Source organism: Miniopterus schreibersii (genome assembly GCF_964146895.1).
Source record: "Miniopterus schreibersii genome assembly, chromosome: 7".
NCBI lineage: Eukaryota > Metazoa > Chordata > Mammalia > Chiroptera > Miniopteridae > Miniopterus > Miniopterus schreibersii.
In genome coordinates this window covers 40,620,542-40,636,269 of record NC_138108.1, presented here as the reverse complement: position 1 = coordinate 40,636,269, position 15,728 = coordinate 40,620,542, and the positions used below count along the sequence as shown (strand labels likewise).

The 15,728-nt window shown below is 42.2% G+C and overlaps 1 protein-coding gene across 1 annotated transcript in view; it reads right to left on the bottom strand.

Moving 5' to 3' along the window:
* The window catches only part of OLA1 (Obg like ATPase 1), a 121,448-nt gene extending 114,463 nt beyond the window's left edge, over positions 1-6,985 (bottom strand). Inside the window, exons 1-2 of the mRNA XM_081143537.1 lie at positions 6,836-6,985; positions 5,458-5,558 (exon numbers count right to left, since the gene is read on the bottom strand). Coding sequence (XP_080999663.1) covers positions 5,458-5,558 — 101 coding nt within the window. The 5' untranslated portion in view covers positions 6,836-6,985. The remainder of the gene's footprint in view (positions 1-5,457; positions 5,559-6,835) is intronic.
* Positions 6,986-15,728: the final 8,743 nt, after the last annotated feature.

Genomic DNA, 15,728 nt, shown 5'->3' with positions numbered 1-15,728 from the left:
AGGGCTGTGTTCCCTGGGAGAACAACCAACAGAGCTCTACAACTGCCACATCTTACTGCCTAAAGGTGTTTCAAAGCCACACAACAGCACAGGGATAGGAAACCAGCAGAACCTGGCAATTATGTCATGTTTAAGTGATGGAGATGAGCCCTGGCCGAGAGGTCAGTTGGTCATAGCACTGTCCTATACATCAAAAGGTGGGTTCGATCCCCAGTTGGGGGTGGGGGGGCATACAGGAGACAACTGATCAATGTTTCTCATATCAATGTTTCTCTCTCTCTCTCTCTCAAATCAATAAAAACATTAAATTTTTGCCCAGCCGGGCGTGGCTCAGCGGTTGAGCATCGACCTAGGATCCAGGCAATCGGCGTTCAATTCCCGGTCAGGGCTCATGCCCGGGTTGCGGGCTGCAGCTGATCAATGACTCTCTCATCATTGATGTTTCTATCTCTCTCTCTCCCTCTCCTTTCCTCTCTCTGAAATCAATAAAAAGATATATTTTTTTTAAAAAAGAAAAAGAATGGAGCCTCTACAGTAACAACAAGAAGCTAGGGATCGGCCAGGATGGCTCCTCTATGGGACCTCATACAAACCATGTTAGGAAATTAGTAGACTGCAGGGGATTAAAGACAACCAGACATTTGTTGCCACTCCTCCCATCATGAGGTAGAGGCTATTTTTCCTCCCTCCCTCCTTGTCTCTGTGCTGGTATCATGACTCGCTGTGACCAAAAGAATTAGGTAGAAGTGTGTTGTGCCACTGTCACACTTTCCTTCTTTTGGGAGCTGGCCACCATGCTATAAAGAAGTTGGGCTGGAGACCACTTGGAGAGAAAGAGGCCAGGTAAAGTACAGAAATGCCCCAGCCTTCCAGCCGACCCTGAAAGGCCCCAGACCTATGGGTGTGGCCATTATCTTGGACCTTCTAATACTGACTAGCCACCAGTTAAATGCAGCATACGAGAGATCCCAAGTGAGACCCGCAAAAGACACACCCAACTAACCTAGAGAATCAAGAAATAAGAAATTGTTATTGTTTAAACCATGAACTTTTGGAGTGGTTTACTACACAGCAACAGAATACTAAAACACTGAACATAATTATCTTGTGGACTTTTTTTTTTAGCATTTCCTACAAAGTTTTCCCTAAACAACAGTAAATAGCTTTTAAAGAATCTGTGATTGCAATTATAAATAAATATATATCATCAACATGTGAAAAAAAGAATCTGGGGTTGGTCTGTGGCAAATTGGGAAAAGGCAAGTTGTAGGAAACACCAAAGCACATTTCCAGAAGTATCAACTAAGCAGGACAAGTACTCCCCTGGGACAGTTCCTGCATGTTCAAACAGTGTATACAGCTGCCCAATATCCATTCTCTCCTTCTTTCCAGGCAACAGAATTCTTTTTTTTAAATATATCTTTATTGATTTTAGAGAGAGGAAGGGAGAGGGAGAGAGAGAGAGAAACATCAATGATGAGTGAGTCGTCATTGATCGGCTGCCTCCTGCATGCCCCCGACTGGGGATCGAGCTGGCAACCCGAGCATGTGCCGTGACCAGGAATCGAACTGTGATCTCCTGGATCCTAGGTTGATGATCAACCATTGAGCCACACCCCGTCAGGCTGGAATTCTTAACTGAACATATGGCCATCAAAATAAAGACATTTCTAGCCTTCCTTGCAATTAAATTCTTGTGACTAAGTCTGGACAAAGGGATGTTAGCAAAGGGATGATGTGGCAGTTTACGGGGGGCGGGGGGGAGTCCCTGAGAGACTGCAGGCCAAGTCATTTGGCCCTTTGACCTTTCAGATAATCAGCTGCCTGGAATTTACACCACCTTGAACCATGAAGATGAAGGCCAAACCCCGGGATCACCAAGGTGTAAATCAAAGCAGCTGGGGTTTCTGAGGACTTCATAAAGCAGAGTCAATATACCTATCTCTGACTGCAAAATTCACACTCTTACATACAAAAAGAAGCTTTTGTTTAAGCCAGTGTTGTTTGGGGGTTTTCCAACACCCTCAATTGAAACTATCCCTTCTCATGCAGTGGGAGGAAAAAGAAGAGCTCTCCCATGACCCAGTAAAGAAGTCCGGAATATCAAAATGTAGTTTCTGGAGCAAAGGCAATACAATGAAACGAAGACAATCTTTTCAACAAATGGTGCTGGAACAACTGGACATCCACATGGAGAAAAAAAAATCTAGATACACCCTTCACAAAAATTAACTCAAAATGGATCACAGACTAAATGTAAAACCCAAAACTATACCACTCCTAATTGCTAAGAGAAAAACCTAGATGATATAGGGTATCGTGATGACTTTTTAGGAATGATCCATGAAAGAATAGATAACTAGACTTCGTTAAAATTAAAAACTTCTGCTCTGCAAAAAGACTATAGCAAGAGAATGAGAAAACAAGCCACAGGCTCGGAGAAAATATTTGCAGACACACCTGATAGAGGACTGTTATCCAAAATATACAAAGAACTCTTAAAATCAATAATAAGAAGACAAACAACATGATCAAAAAATGGGCCAAATACCTTAACAGACACTTCACCAAAGAAGATATACAAATGGTAAATAAGCATATGAAAAGATGCTCACATCATATGTCATGAGAGAAATGCACATTAAAACAATGGGGCACTACCTCACACCTATTAGTATATCCAAAATCCAGAACGCTGACCAAATACCAAATGCTGACAGGGATGTGGAGCAATAGGAACTCCCATTCACTGCTGGTGGGAATGCAAAATGGTACAGACACTTAAGAAGTTTCTTATAAAACTAAACACGGTCTTACCATACAATCCAGCAATTGTGCTCCCTGATATTTACCCAAACAAGCTGAAAACTTATGTCCACATGAAAACCTGCACATGGATGTCTACAGCAGTTTTATTCATAATTGCCAAAACTTAGAAGCAACCAAGAAGTCCTACCATCAGTGAATGGATAAACTATGGTACATCAAAGCAATGGAATATTATTCAGCACTAAAAAGAAATGAACTATTTAACCCATGAGAAGACATGGAGGAAACTTAAATGCACACTACTAAGTGAAAGAAGCCAACCTGAAAAAGCTTCATTCTGTAAGATTCCAACTATATGACATTCTGGAAAAGGCAAAGTGATGGAAACAATAAAAAGATTAGTGGTTGGGGCTAGGTGAGTGAATAGACAGAGCACAGAGGATTTCTAGGGCAGTGAAACCGCTCTGTATGGTACTATAATGGTGGGTACATGCCATCACACATTTGTCCAAATCATAGAATGTACATCAAGAGTGAGCCCTAAGGTGAACTATGGACTTCTGGATGATTATTATGTGTCATCATAGGTTCGCCAATTATAACAAATGTAACATTCTGCTGGGGAATGTTGATAATGCGGAAAGCTATGCATGTGTGAAGGCAGGCAGTACATGGGAAATCTCTGCACCACCCCTTCAATTCTGCTGTGACACTAAAACTGCTCTAAAAATATTTAATTTTTAAAATTTTTTTTAATTTTTATTATTTTTTTAAATATATCTTTATTGATTTCAGAGAGAGGAAAGGAGAGGGAGAGAGATAGAAAGAAACATCAGTGATGAGAGAGTCACTGATCAGCTGCCTCCTGCACGCCCCCAACTGGGGATTCGAGCCCACAACCCCGGCATGTGCCCCAACCGGAAATCGAACCCTGATCGCCTGGATCCTAGGTCGATGCTCGACCGCTGAGCCACACCCGGCCAGGCTAATTTTTTTTTTTTTAAAGGTAGGTGTTTTTTTAAAAGTAGCCTCCAAGGCTCACACCCCAATAATATACTGGCTCAAGAGGCGGTAATTTATAAAGGTCATTCAGGTAAGAAAAAGCAGAAGTTTAGAAATCTAATCTTCATACACTGGGTATGTTCAAAACCAAACACAATTGCCAAAATACCTCAAACTGTACATTAGTGAATTTCACTATTTGTAAAGTATACCTCAATAAAACTGGAGGTGGGAGTAGTGGGAGGAGTATTTAACTTAAAAGCACAAATAGCACATTTATACTGGATAATAAAATGTTTTTAGGTTAATTCTCATATACATTGATTTTTATTATGCTCTGACTAAAAACCTTATACAGGAAATCCTTAACATGGCCCATTTTAAAGTAGTCCCATTTAAAGTCAAGCTGCATTGACTGCAGTGATTTTAGAATAAGTATGTTAATATCTAAAAACTATGTCTTGCTTACGTTGCAATAGAGCTCACAACATACATAATAACCATATCTTGCTTTCAAATTTACTGACAGCACCCTACAGTACCTTGCTTAATTATTTGTTTTGCTTATATTTCCATGCTCTCTATTTCATTTTACTTTGCAAGCAGCCTATATCACAGCAGGAAACCCCTTCAAAATGCAAACCTCTCCAGCTTCAGGAAAGAAATTAGGACAGCCACATTTGTTTATGCTTTACATTACAAAAATTTAAGAACTGCCTTACTTGATCATACCATGCTCCATTCACTAAGCAATCTCTATGTCAGGGGCTCCAAGGGGCTCTTTCCACATGAAAGAACATGGTTGTCCTACCTGCCACCAATCTGAAAGCCTAAAGCACATGTCAAAATACTTTCAGTCACCTTAATAAGTCCATATTGGATCTATTACCCATTAGCACAACCAATCACTCTTGAGACATTTTATATTTTAAAGTTAATAAAAGGTATTAAAATAGAAGGGCACATGATGAAAAAAGGAGACTGAACATTCACGTTGCAAGGGTATATAGGTTTATATGATAAACTCCACATATATTTCCTATCACTGCCTTATTTGCAAATAAATGATTCACTTAAATTTTAAACATTATGAAACTCAAATTTTTACTCTCAGTTTTCAGATTTAGCCACTTTATATCAGATACCCTTTTATCTAGCAACTTCCAGTATTACATTTAAAATTGTCATGTCCTTCTCCAGTAAAGATTTAGCCATCCAATCCCTGATCTCCCTCAAATCTAATCAATTTATAATGGGGCTTTTAAAACTACAGTAAAGTATCCTACTGCATGGCCTCTGGTAGCCAACCTCGGTAGGTATCCTACATAGCCAGCTGGCACCAAAATCGAATTTAAACTACTCCATTTCCACTTAAATTCAATATTGTGTGTCTTCCAACAGTGTTTCAAGCAAATAGCTGATCTGGTTCAACTTGATGTTTAACTGTTCTTCCTCTGAGTTTAGGCAAAACAAACAATATAAGTAACTTAAGTTTCAACATAGTATCTGTATGGAAAATCAAATATAAAATACAACTAAACAAAAACCTTGTTTCACAATATTCTAATACTCCATCTTCCTAGATTCTTTCAATTTAAATTTTAATTACCTCATGAGTTCCCATTTCTACAACAGAACCCAAAATATTTGCAAGATGAAAATGAAAAAAGCCCAACATTCACCTACCCAACATTTGGCAATCCAACAATACCAATTTTCAAGGAGGTTCCAAATCGTCCAATGATTGGGGGTGGTTTAATGCCATCACCTCCCTTTTTGGGGGGCATCTGAAATGTCAAAACAAACATATAAACAAAACTTTTTACCATCCCCATCAACCAAGAGTACATTTCATCATAAAAAAATATATTATTGAATAACAGATTGAGAATAAAGCATACTGTATATATCAAACAAAAACTGGCACAGCTAAATCCACTTAATTTTTCAACAATAACAAATTTAAGTTCTATAAACATATCTGATTTTGACAGTTGTCAAAGCAGTCACTCCTGATAAGTCCTGGAAAGAAGGACCTAAAAATATGTGGCGCCATAAATCAAAAATAAACTGAAGGGCACCCAGACTGTTCAGAAACACTTATTTCTTAAACTGACATAAGGTTACATGAATGAAAACATTAAGAAGCAGGGGCCCAGAAAGAGAGAGTCAAAGAAAATCTATTCTTGAACCACCAGCAACCAAGTCACCTAGGCCAGTCCGTCCCACTTCTGTGGTTCCTGTTCTTCCCCATTTCCCCCACAAGCACCATTTTTCACCTGGATGAACTACACTGGTAATCAAGGTCTTTCCAACGTCTCTCCCAACTTTGGCACCGTGGGTACACGGCTCATCGTAAGTACTCACACGCAGCCTTCGGAATCTACATTCTTATTTCTAGTCGTAAATGAATCCATTAACCCTTTTTTATTTACAAGTCGAAACTTTCTCAGTCCCTGCGCATCTGGCTCCAAGCTCCTGTGTGCAGAATTAATCCCACTATTCGCCTGCAAACTGAACTCAGGAGCACTGCCAGCCTCACGTCTATAAGCTGGGAACTAACACCGTCCCCGTCTTCTGGATCCGGCTGAACCTCCCGGGGCCACGCTGCGGCCCAGCTCCTAAACGGGTAGTCCAGCCTCGGATCCCTGCCGCCGAGGGACGGCGATCCGCCCTAGGTCTTAACTCACACCTGTTACCAGCCAAACCCCAGGCCTCCGGGGCACAGCTGCCCGAGCAGAGCCTCTCCAATCCTCTGGCCTCCTACAGAGGGATGGCCGGCCGCCCGCCCCGCCAGAGCGGGCCCCTAGCCAACGTCTTCCCGCCCCGGGTGGGCGACTGGCCGTCGGAGACTTTTCCCAGAGCGAGCCGGCGTGAGGCGTGGGCCGCTCCCGGGACGCGCGGCCTAGTCCGAGGGCGCCTCATTCATCCACACACCCCACGCCGCCTACCGCCCTCCCGGCCGCCCGGCCCCTGCCTGACGTCGGCCTCACAGCGACGGGCCGGGGCGCCGCACATGCGGCGGGGAGCGCGCCCCCAGCCTCCCTTGAGGGAGGGGACTCACCGTGCACGGAGAGGGCGATGACACCGGGTCCCAGAGGAGGCGGCGGACGGGTCCCACCGGCAGCGGGAGGCGGGAGGAAGGAGGAGAGAGCGCAGGCCCGGCCCCTCCGCCGAGCGGCACGCACGACGGCGGCGGCGGCGGCAGAACGGGCGGGCGGGGCGCTGGGTGGCACCTGCGCGCAGGCGGCGCGCTCCGCCCCGCCCCGCCCCGCCCCGCGCACCCTCCCGCCCCGCCCATTGGCCCCATCAGCCTGGAGGCGGGAGCAGAGTGGGAGGAGCCGCGCGGCGCCCGACCAGGCAGGAGCCGGAGCCGGAGCCGGAGGTGGCGCCCATCCCACCGCGGAACGTGCGCCTTCCGCCCCGCAGCAAGTGGGTTTCGTCGGCCCAGCCCTCGGCTTTCTTCCCGGTGCGCGCCCCGCGTTGTCCGCACAAGCTCGCTCGCCGGCTTGCGGCGCCGCACTTTACCCGATGGACCTCGGAGCACCCTCGTCCTAACCGCCCGCGCGGGGACCGGTCGCCCGAGGTCTGGCGAACCGCCGCGCAATCCCTGCTTTGGCCGCCTACCGAGTTCTCGGACACTACGGACCCAGCTTCCCTCCTTTTTCTATAGCTCTCTTTTAGTCAGCACAGGAGGTGAGAAACTGTTAAACAAACTTTGTTAAAAGAAAAAGGAAGTGCCCCGCGGGACTGGCTCAGTTTGTTGAGCGTTGCCCTGCGCCCTCCCTCTAAGCATGTGCTTGCAAGAGGATTTTTTTTTAAACGGAGTAAGGGAAGTTTAAGATCTAAGGGTGCCTTCATTGCCTTATCGTTCAGGCATTTTTCAGGGATTCCTCTCTTTGCCTTTGGATGGTTGAGAGCAGGGGCTTCTAAAATTTGGGAAACAAAGTTTCCAGTCTGGATTCCACTGCCCATAGCTGTGTGACCCTGGACAAAGGAACCTCTCTGGGTTACAAAGTTTCTGCCTGGATAAAATGAGGCTGTTGGGACTCACAAGGTAATTGTGAGGATAAAATGACATGAAGTGTAAGGCTTGTGGCTACAGTATCCCGCACATAATAGGAAAGGTCATAAATAGTAATAGCAGTTATTAATATGAGGGTTTCTTTCATCCCATCTCACCCACACCTGACTACACCATGAGCTCCATCTGTAGAAGGAATTCTTTCATTTACATCCTGGCCTTCAGTCAGTATTCAAGAATGTAATACTTGTGCAAAAATTGTGACATTAGAAACTTCTTTAATGGGGATTCCTTATAAGCAGCAACTGAACCATTTTTAGTAATACGATTGCACTAAGATTTTTCTTAGCCCTATGAGTGATGTACTGAGGTAAGTTAAAGAACTTTTTCTGTAAATTTGGAAATTCTTTTTTTTAATCTTTATTGTTGAAAATATTACAGATGTCCCCTTTTTACCCCCATTGATCCCCTCCACCCTACATTCACCCCACCCCCAGGCCTTACCCATATCAATGTCTGCCTAACAGACAGCATGAAACAGACTGAGGGATCTCAGAGGGAAGATGGGGGTGGGAGAGTGGGTGGGGAGAGATTAATCAAAGAATTTATATGTTTATAAGCATAATCCATGGACACAGATGTTGGAAATTCTTAAGGAGACAGGCAACCTGATTCAATTTTGGTTTAATTTTTTTTCTTAACCTTCATAAATGTGCACTGTTTATATTTTCTCAATCTAGCTCCCTTGTCACCAAATCCATATATTTATAAAATAGGTGTCTGGGTGCACTTTAGCTACGAAACAAAGGGAAACTAACTAGCCTACATTTTGTACCCACCATTAATACAAACTCTAAGAAACTAAAGCTAGTCATAAGAGTTCCTAAATTATTTACTGCTGTTTTAGTAGTGAAGTTCTATGGTTTTCACACTGCTGCTTGTGGAAAAAGAGAGGAATCATTAAAATCTCAAGAATCCCAGAAAGCCCTCTCTTCCTAACAACCAGCCACTCCAATACTAATTGGGAATGTTCCCAATGTGGAGTAGTAGAATTATCTTCAACTTATCACAATCTTTTGGCCAAATTTTCCTGCTGCGTCAATAATATCTTTTGAGATCTACCAGTTCCCTTCAGTTCATACTATGGAGTTCTTGAGTCAATTACCTGTTTATTTGCAGCTATATCTTTCTTACTTGCGCTTTTGACCACCTTTAAAGTGCCTTGACAGGGCAGGTCACACAGATCTCAGTGAGCTGGGCATTTTCAGGAGTGGCCAATTGCTGCTGCTAACAGCTAATAACAGCACTCCATTACCAGCTCACTGGGAGAAATGTGACTCACTTGCAGTCACTGGGATTAATTCATATTCATGAGAAAGAGGATCTGATTTGCCCAGTTTAGGGCAAGGGTCCAATCAGCTGTGGCCAAGTGGGTAGGGGTCGCACAGTAGAAACATCCTATGAATGGCCTGTCTCTACTAATGAAGCATGTAGGTCACAGAGAAAACTCCATGTCTATTATTCTATATGATAAATGAAGAATTAGTGAGACAAGCAGGATATTAAGAGTTAACATTAATGTGAAGCCTGAGAAAATTATGTGGAACATAGGAAAGCTTGTCCTTGAGCCTTTTGTACCTGTTGGGCTCAGTGAGTAAGCAAAGACTAGAGAAAAGAATCAGAAGTGGCCTAAAATAAAAATTGAGCAAATGATTTCTATCAAAGGAGGAATAAGAACAGACCATCAGGTCAGCTCAACATAATGTTGCCACTAAGGAAAGATCAATGAAAATTGGGGGATCTTGTACATAGGCCTAGGTCACCAAACTCATGGCCTCTCAAATTAATACCAGCTCATCATAACATTTCATCTTCATTGCAGTTTTGAAACTGTGTTCATTTCAAAGGATATTTGTATTAGTCAGGATAGACTAAAATAATATAACAGACAACTCCAAAATTTCAGGGGATCTCCAGAATAAAAGTACGTATTTTGGAGATCTGCCAGCTGTTCGTGAGCTGGCTTGGCACTTTAAGGCTGCTTTGGTCTCAATCCTTCCATAGCAAAGTGCTCCTCCCCCCCCCCCGGGGTCACATGTCATTGGCCAAGTTAAGTCACATGGACACATCTAATTTCAAGGGGCAGGGAATCATTGTACCCAGAAGTAGAAGTAGATACTAATAATGAGTAATAATGCCTGACACAATAGTCACAATAGATTCATAAATAGGTTTCATGAATGACATTTTTTTCTAAATCAATTTGTTATTGTCAATATATGAAATACACAATCAAGGCTGCCCTTCTTTCTAAGATGATTCATATAAAGAAGCCGTGACTAAATGGTACTTTGGTGGTACCTACTCATCCTGTGGCCCCTTCATTCTAAGAACGCTCCATTCCCCCTCAGCTACTGAGGGGGTAAGCCTAAACCTTCCTGTCTGTAGCACATGAACTCTGTAGCCACACCTAAGTGAACTAGGGGTAGGTGAAAGCCTGACCCAAGCTGGGCAGTCAAGATTCTCTTTCCCTTGGGAACTTGGACTCAGGAGATAGCAATAAATACCATGACTACTTAAAGGGAACTTAGAGTCAGGACTATGCAGACACTTTCTTGACAAGTACAGATAAAGCTTTCCAAAGAAAAACAAAGGCAGGCAGGAAAAGGAGTATGTAATTAACCATACATGCTCCTTTAATCACAAGTTCTGACTTTCCAGTTGCAGTTGAGTTCTCTCAAAGCTTTGTATATTTTCTGACTTTGGAATCTGCAGGATAATCCTGTATTTTACCAAGAACTGCCATTTTCTGTTTACATTGGTTTGCAATGGGTTCCTTTTTCTTGGACAAACAGTGTCTGCAATAGCCAAAGCAAACAAGAATTTTTACTGCCCTAAAAATTATTGGTGTATGTTAGAGGCATATCTGTCCAATGTTCCTCTTGCCTATGGTTTTAAATTATAAGACAATAATTTCTTGAATTGTGTTCTGTGGAAAATGTTTCTCCATGCTGCTTTGTGGAACAAGGGACCTAGGATTAGGAAGTGCTCCATCCTGCACCCCCCATTGGGAGACTGTAATGTACATTAGTATATTTAAGGATCTGAGGTCTGCAGTAAAGAGACCTGTTAAATCTCCTTAACCCAGTATTACCAAATGTGTACAAACTTTTTCATAAAATACACATTAAAATCTCTTGGAGCATATGCTCTGTGGACAGCAACTCTTTTAAAGTTGCTATTAAATAGTAATTTAGGGTTACTTTTCATTGCAATCAAAATCTACTAAGAGTGCTCTCTTGCCCTGGCCAGTGTTTCTCAGTGGTTAGAGCATCAGCCCATGCATCAAAAGGCCTCAGGTTCAATTCCCAATCAAGGGCATGGGCCTGGGTTGCAGGTTCGATCCCCAGCCCAAGGCAGGGTACATGTGGGAAGCAACCAATCAATGTGTGTCTCTCACATTGATGTTTCTCTCTCTCTCTTTCTCTCTCCCCCTCCCTCCCTTCCACTCTCTCTAAAAAAATCAATGGAAAAAATGTCATCAGATGAAGATTAACTAAACTAAAATAAAATAAGAGTGCTCTCTTTCCTTGCTTTATTAACAACTACCAAACGACAGAAATGATTATTTAACAAGGAGAAAAAAGTGAGTACCAACGCTAAGGAGAGCATTGCTCCCACCAGTTGTCTCTCTACCAGGATGAAAATTAGAATTATAATTGAGTCTTCTGCTTCATTTTACCCTGGATGAGAAAATGGCTTTTCAAGGGGACTATAAGATCTCCAAAGAGTGGGATGAAGCATGTAGCTTTTCTTGACTGATCCTGGAAAAATTTTTGAGGAATTTCCCTCAAGAAACTATCCTTGGGATGTCCTATCTGCTAGCTGATAAGAACTCCTGATTAGAATAGCCAGCCTTATACCAGCAATTTTCAATGTTTTTCATCTCATGGCACATAAGCTAATTACTGAAATTCCACAGCACACCAAAAATATTTTTTGCCAATCTGACAAAACATAGATATAATTTTGATTCATTCACACTGGATGGCTATTGTTATGTTGACTGTTGTCATTTTCTTCCTTGACAGTCTAAGGGAAAAGAGGTCAGTGCCCCCGACTAAATAGCGAGGTAGTGCATGTTTTAAACATTCATGTGACACACCGGTTGAAAATCGCTGCCTCATACAAATCAACAGAACTAAAAACACTGCTCAACACTTTGGCTTCCCGGCCAGCTGAAGCAGTAACAACTTAGGCTGGGCCTCCTTTGTCGCAGAGCTGGATTACACAAAATGACCTGAGGATCAAGAGACAAAGTAGGACTGTGCTCACAGTCTTCTTCAAGATCAGTTTATTCTGCTTCTGCTTGTCCTAAGAGGTTTTTGGGTTGAGGGAATGAAGATGGTTATTAAGCCCCTATTGTGAGCCAGATACTGTGCCAGCCACCTTACATTTGGGACCTAATTTACTAACTCTCTAAGTATGCATTGTACCCCTGTTACAGCTCAGACATGAAGTTCATAAAAGGTTAGGCAATGTAGTTATTGGGCTATATAAAATCAATCCCATCTGACTCCGGTGTTATTGTACTTTCTATTTACATATGCTTGTCTCACAACAGCCAAATGATGTTTTACACATTGTAAATGATGCCATCTAACAGCTTAAATAGTGTGTGTGTGTGTGTAGTGTCCATGTGCATGCACGCCCACATACTTTCTACTGGAGCAAAAGATTAACTCAGATATTTCATGTAAGAAATTTGACCTCAAAGGGAACTTCTGGCTAGGATTCTTCTTTAATCATAAATATTTCAGCTCAGTAAATAGGATTATTAGCAGTATAGGAAGACATATTCAACATATCTGTAGGCTTTGCTGTTCAGGACAAACAGCCTGGAAACATGACCGGGATTATATAAATTGAATCAATGATTAACATATTTTGTCGGGGAACAGTTTATTCAGGGATCCGGGGTGAATTGCTGTGAAATCATCGGTGAGTACTAAACGATGCATAAAAGCAAGAAGATGAGGCCCAGAACAGTGCTTCTTCCTGTTTTGTCTGTCACTTAACTTCAATTCTCATTAGAGTTTGAAGGGAAGTACTTTCTAATGATGCTTATAAAATAAACAAAGAGCAGTGCTTGGCAGAGTACCAAGATGACAGTATTAAAATAAATTACCCTAACTGTAGATCAAGTTGGTGATGTAACCACACAAAGAAAAGAACTATTTTAAGATGTTTATTTTTTTTTTTTTTGGACATAAGACTTCTTCTATATATTATTAGAAATATGTATATCCTAAGGACCAAAAGAATGCAAATTTTAAATTTCATTTAGTAGTCTAATGATTAGTAAAAACATTGGCATCGTTTTGAAACTATTCTATGGATATTATAGAGCAAGTAATTATGTTTAGGTGTTAGGAGCAAAAACTTTCCATGTAAAAGATGAAACATATAAATAGAAAAAGAAGTGAAAGCCCTGTAGCCCCCCCCCCCCCCGTACAAAACAGAATCAATGACAACCCAGTAGCAAATAGCCCTAACACCCAGATTATATCATTTTTTAAGATAGCTGATTCTGGATCTGGGACAGAAAATGTATGAAATGAGCCTAGGATATCTTCTACCTGAAAGCAAGGAAGATATCAAAGACTGTTGGAATCATATCAAAATGACACAAAAGTCTACTTCCTCTGGGGCTTCCTCTGGCCAAATATGAATCAATTTAAACACCCATCCATGAGTTCATAATAATATGAAAATAAGGGGAAAAGCTCATTGCATAATTAGTTAATTAAATACACAAAAGTCACTGGTCGCCATTAGAAGTAACTAGGGCATTGTATTAATTTGCTAGAGCTGCCGTAACAAAGTACCGCAGACTGGGCGGCTTAAACAACGCAAATTTATTTTCTCACAGTTCTGGAGGCTGGAAATCTAACATCAAGGCTTTGGCAAAGTTGATTTCTTCCGAGGCCTCTTCTCGCCTTGGCTTGAGGATGGGTCCTTTTCCCCAGTGTCTTCACATGGCCTTCCTTCTCTGTATATCATCGTCTAAATTACCTCTTTTTATAAGGACACCCATCATATTGGATTAGGGACCACACTCATGACCACGTTTTAACTGAATTACCTCTTTAAAGACTTTATCTCCAAACACAGCTGCTGGGGGCTGGGATTTCAACATATGAATTTGGGATGGGAGGAACACAATTCAGTAACCACAGGCACCAACGCCTTACTTTGAAAATTAGAAATTAAAGGGAAAGGAAAGAGGATTTATCCTGCCTGTCCTGTACCAACTATTTTAGAATCTCTAAGTAGCTCTACTTGAGGAGGGAAATCCCATTAACCAATGTAGACAGAATGATAGAATTAGAAAACCTCTATTCTGTGGTGTAGGCAGTGCTCCTCAGTGGATGATAAACTCTTAGGAGAGCCCGGCCAGCGTGGCTCAGCGGTTGAACATTGACCTAGGACCCAGGCGATGCTGGTTCGATTCCCGGTCAGGGCACATGCCTGGGCTGCAGGCTCGATCCCCAGTGGGGGGCGTGCAGGAGGCAGCCGATCAATGACTCTCTCATCATTGATGTTTCTCTCTCTCCCTGCCTTTCTCTGAAATCAATAAAGATATATTTAATAATAAAAAAACTATTAGGAGAAAGATTGGTAGTTTGCTTTACAATATGAAGATTAAGCTATTAACCACTTGAATCTGCCAATTAATTTAGCACCACTAAAAGTAGGACCACCAGCCCTAGTCAGCGTGGCTCAGTGGAGGAGCGTGGGCCTGCAGGCAGAGCGCCCCAGGTTCGGTTCTGGCCAGGGCCAAGGACCCCGGCCCCAGGGGGAGGCGACCAATGGATGTGTCTCTCTCACCTCGATGTTTCTCCCTCTCTCTCTCCCTTCCACTCCCCCTGAAAAGCAATGGAAAAAATATCCTTAGGAAAGGATTAAAAAAAAAAAAAAGGTAGATAACCAGACATTATATGGCTCCTGACGTGACACAACATAACTTAAAATGGTACGAAGTTATACTCAAAACTGAATCTCATTGAAACTTCAGTCTTAACTTCCAGTTTACAGGAAGTATGGTGGATAAGAGGACAAGTTAAATTCCGCTGCGAGGAAGCAATTGTCCAAATCCAGACTGGAAGCCGCTCTGCCGCACAGCTGGCCCGAGGAAACAGAGGCGAGAGCTCTGTTCTAGACTAAAAGAGACCCCAGAGTCACAGGAAAATGGAATGTGTTGACTTTGTTTCAATCCTAATTTGAACAAACCAACCATAAAAAGTGTTTCTGAGATAATCAGATTTTGATGATTATAAATTAAATGATATTAAGTAAATATTGTTAAATTTTAGGTGTGATGATATTATAATGTTTTTTAGTCTTTATTTAGAAACATACAGAAATATTTTAAGGTAAAATGATAAAGAAATGTCGGAAATGTGCTTTTAGAAAAGAAGAGAAGGAGCCGTGGCCGGGTGGCTCAGTGGGTTGGAGTGTTGTCCACACCAAAAGGCAGAGGATTTGATTCCCGGTCAGGGCGCACACCTAGGTTGTGGTTTGACCCCTGGTCCAGACAGTACAGGAGGCAATCGATTAATGTTCCTCTTTCACATTGATGTTTTTCTCGCTCTCTCTCTAAAAATCAATAAAAGCATATCCTTGGGTAAAGATTTAAAAAAAAGAGAGAGAAGAGAAGGAAAGAGGAAGAAGGGAGGGAAGAATAAATGATAGAAGAGGCCAAATGTTGATAATTATTGAAACTGCTAGACCAGTAGTTCTCAAACAATGCTTCCCCAAACAGCAGCAGCATTATTTAGGAACTTATTACAAAAGCTAATTCTTGGGCCTACCCCAAACTCACTGGATCAGAAACTCTGTGAGCAGGACGCAACAAATCTGTTTTAAGAAA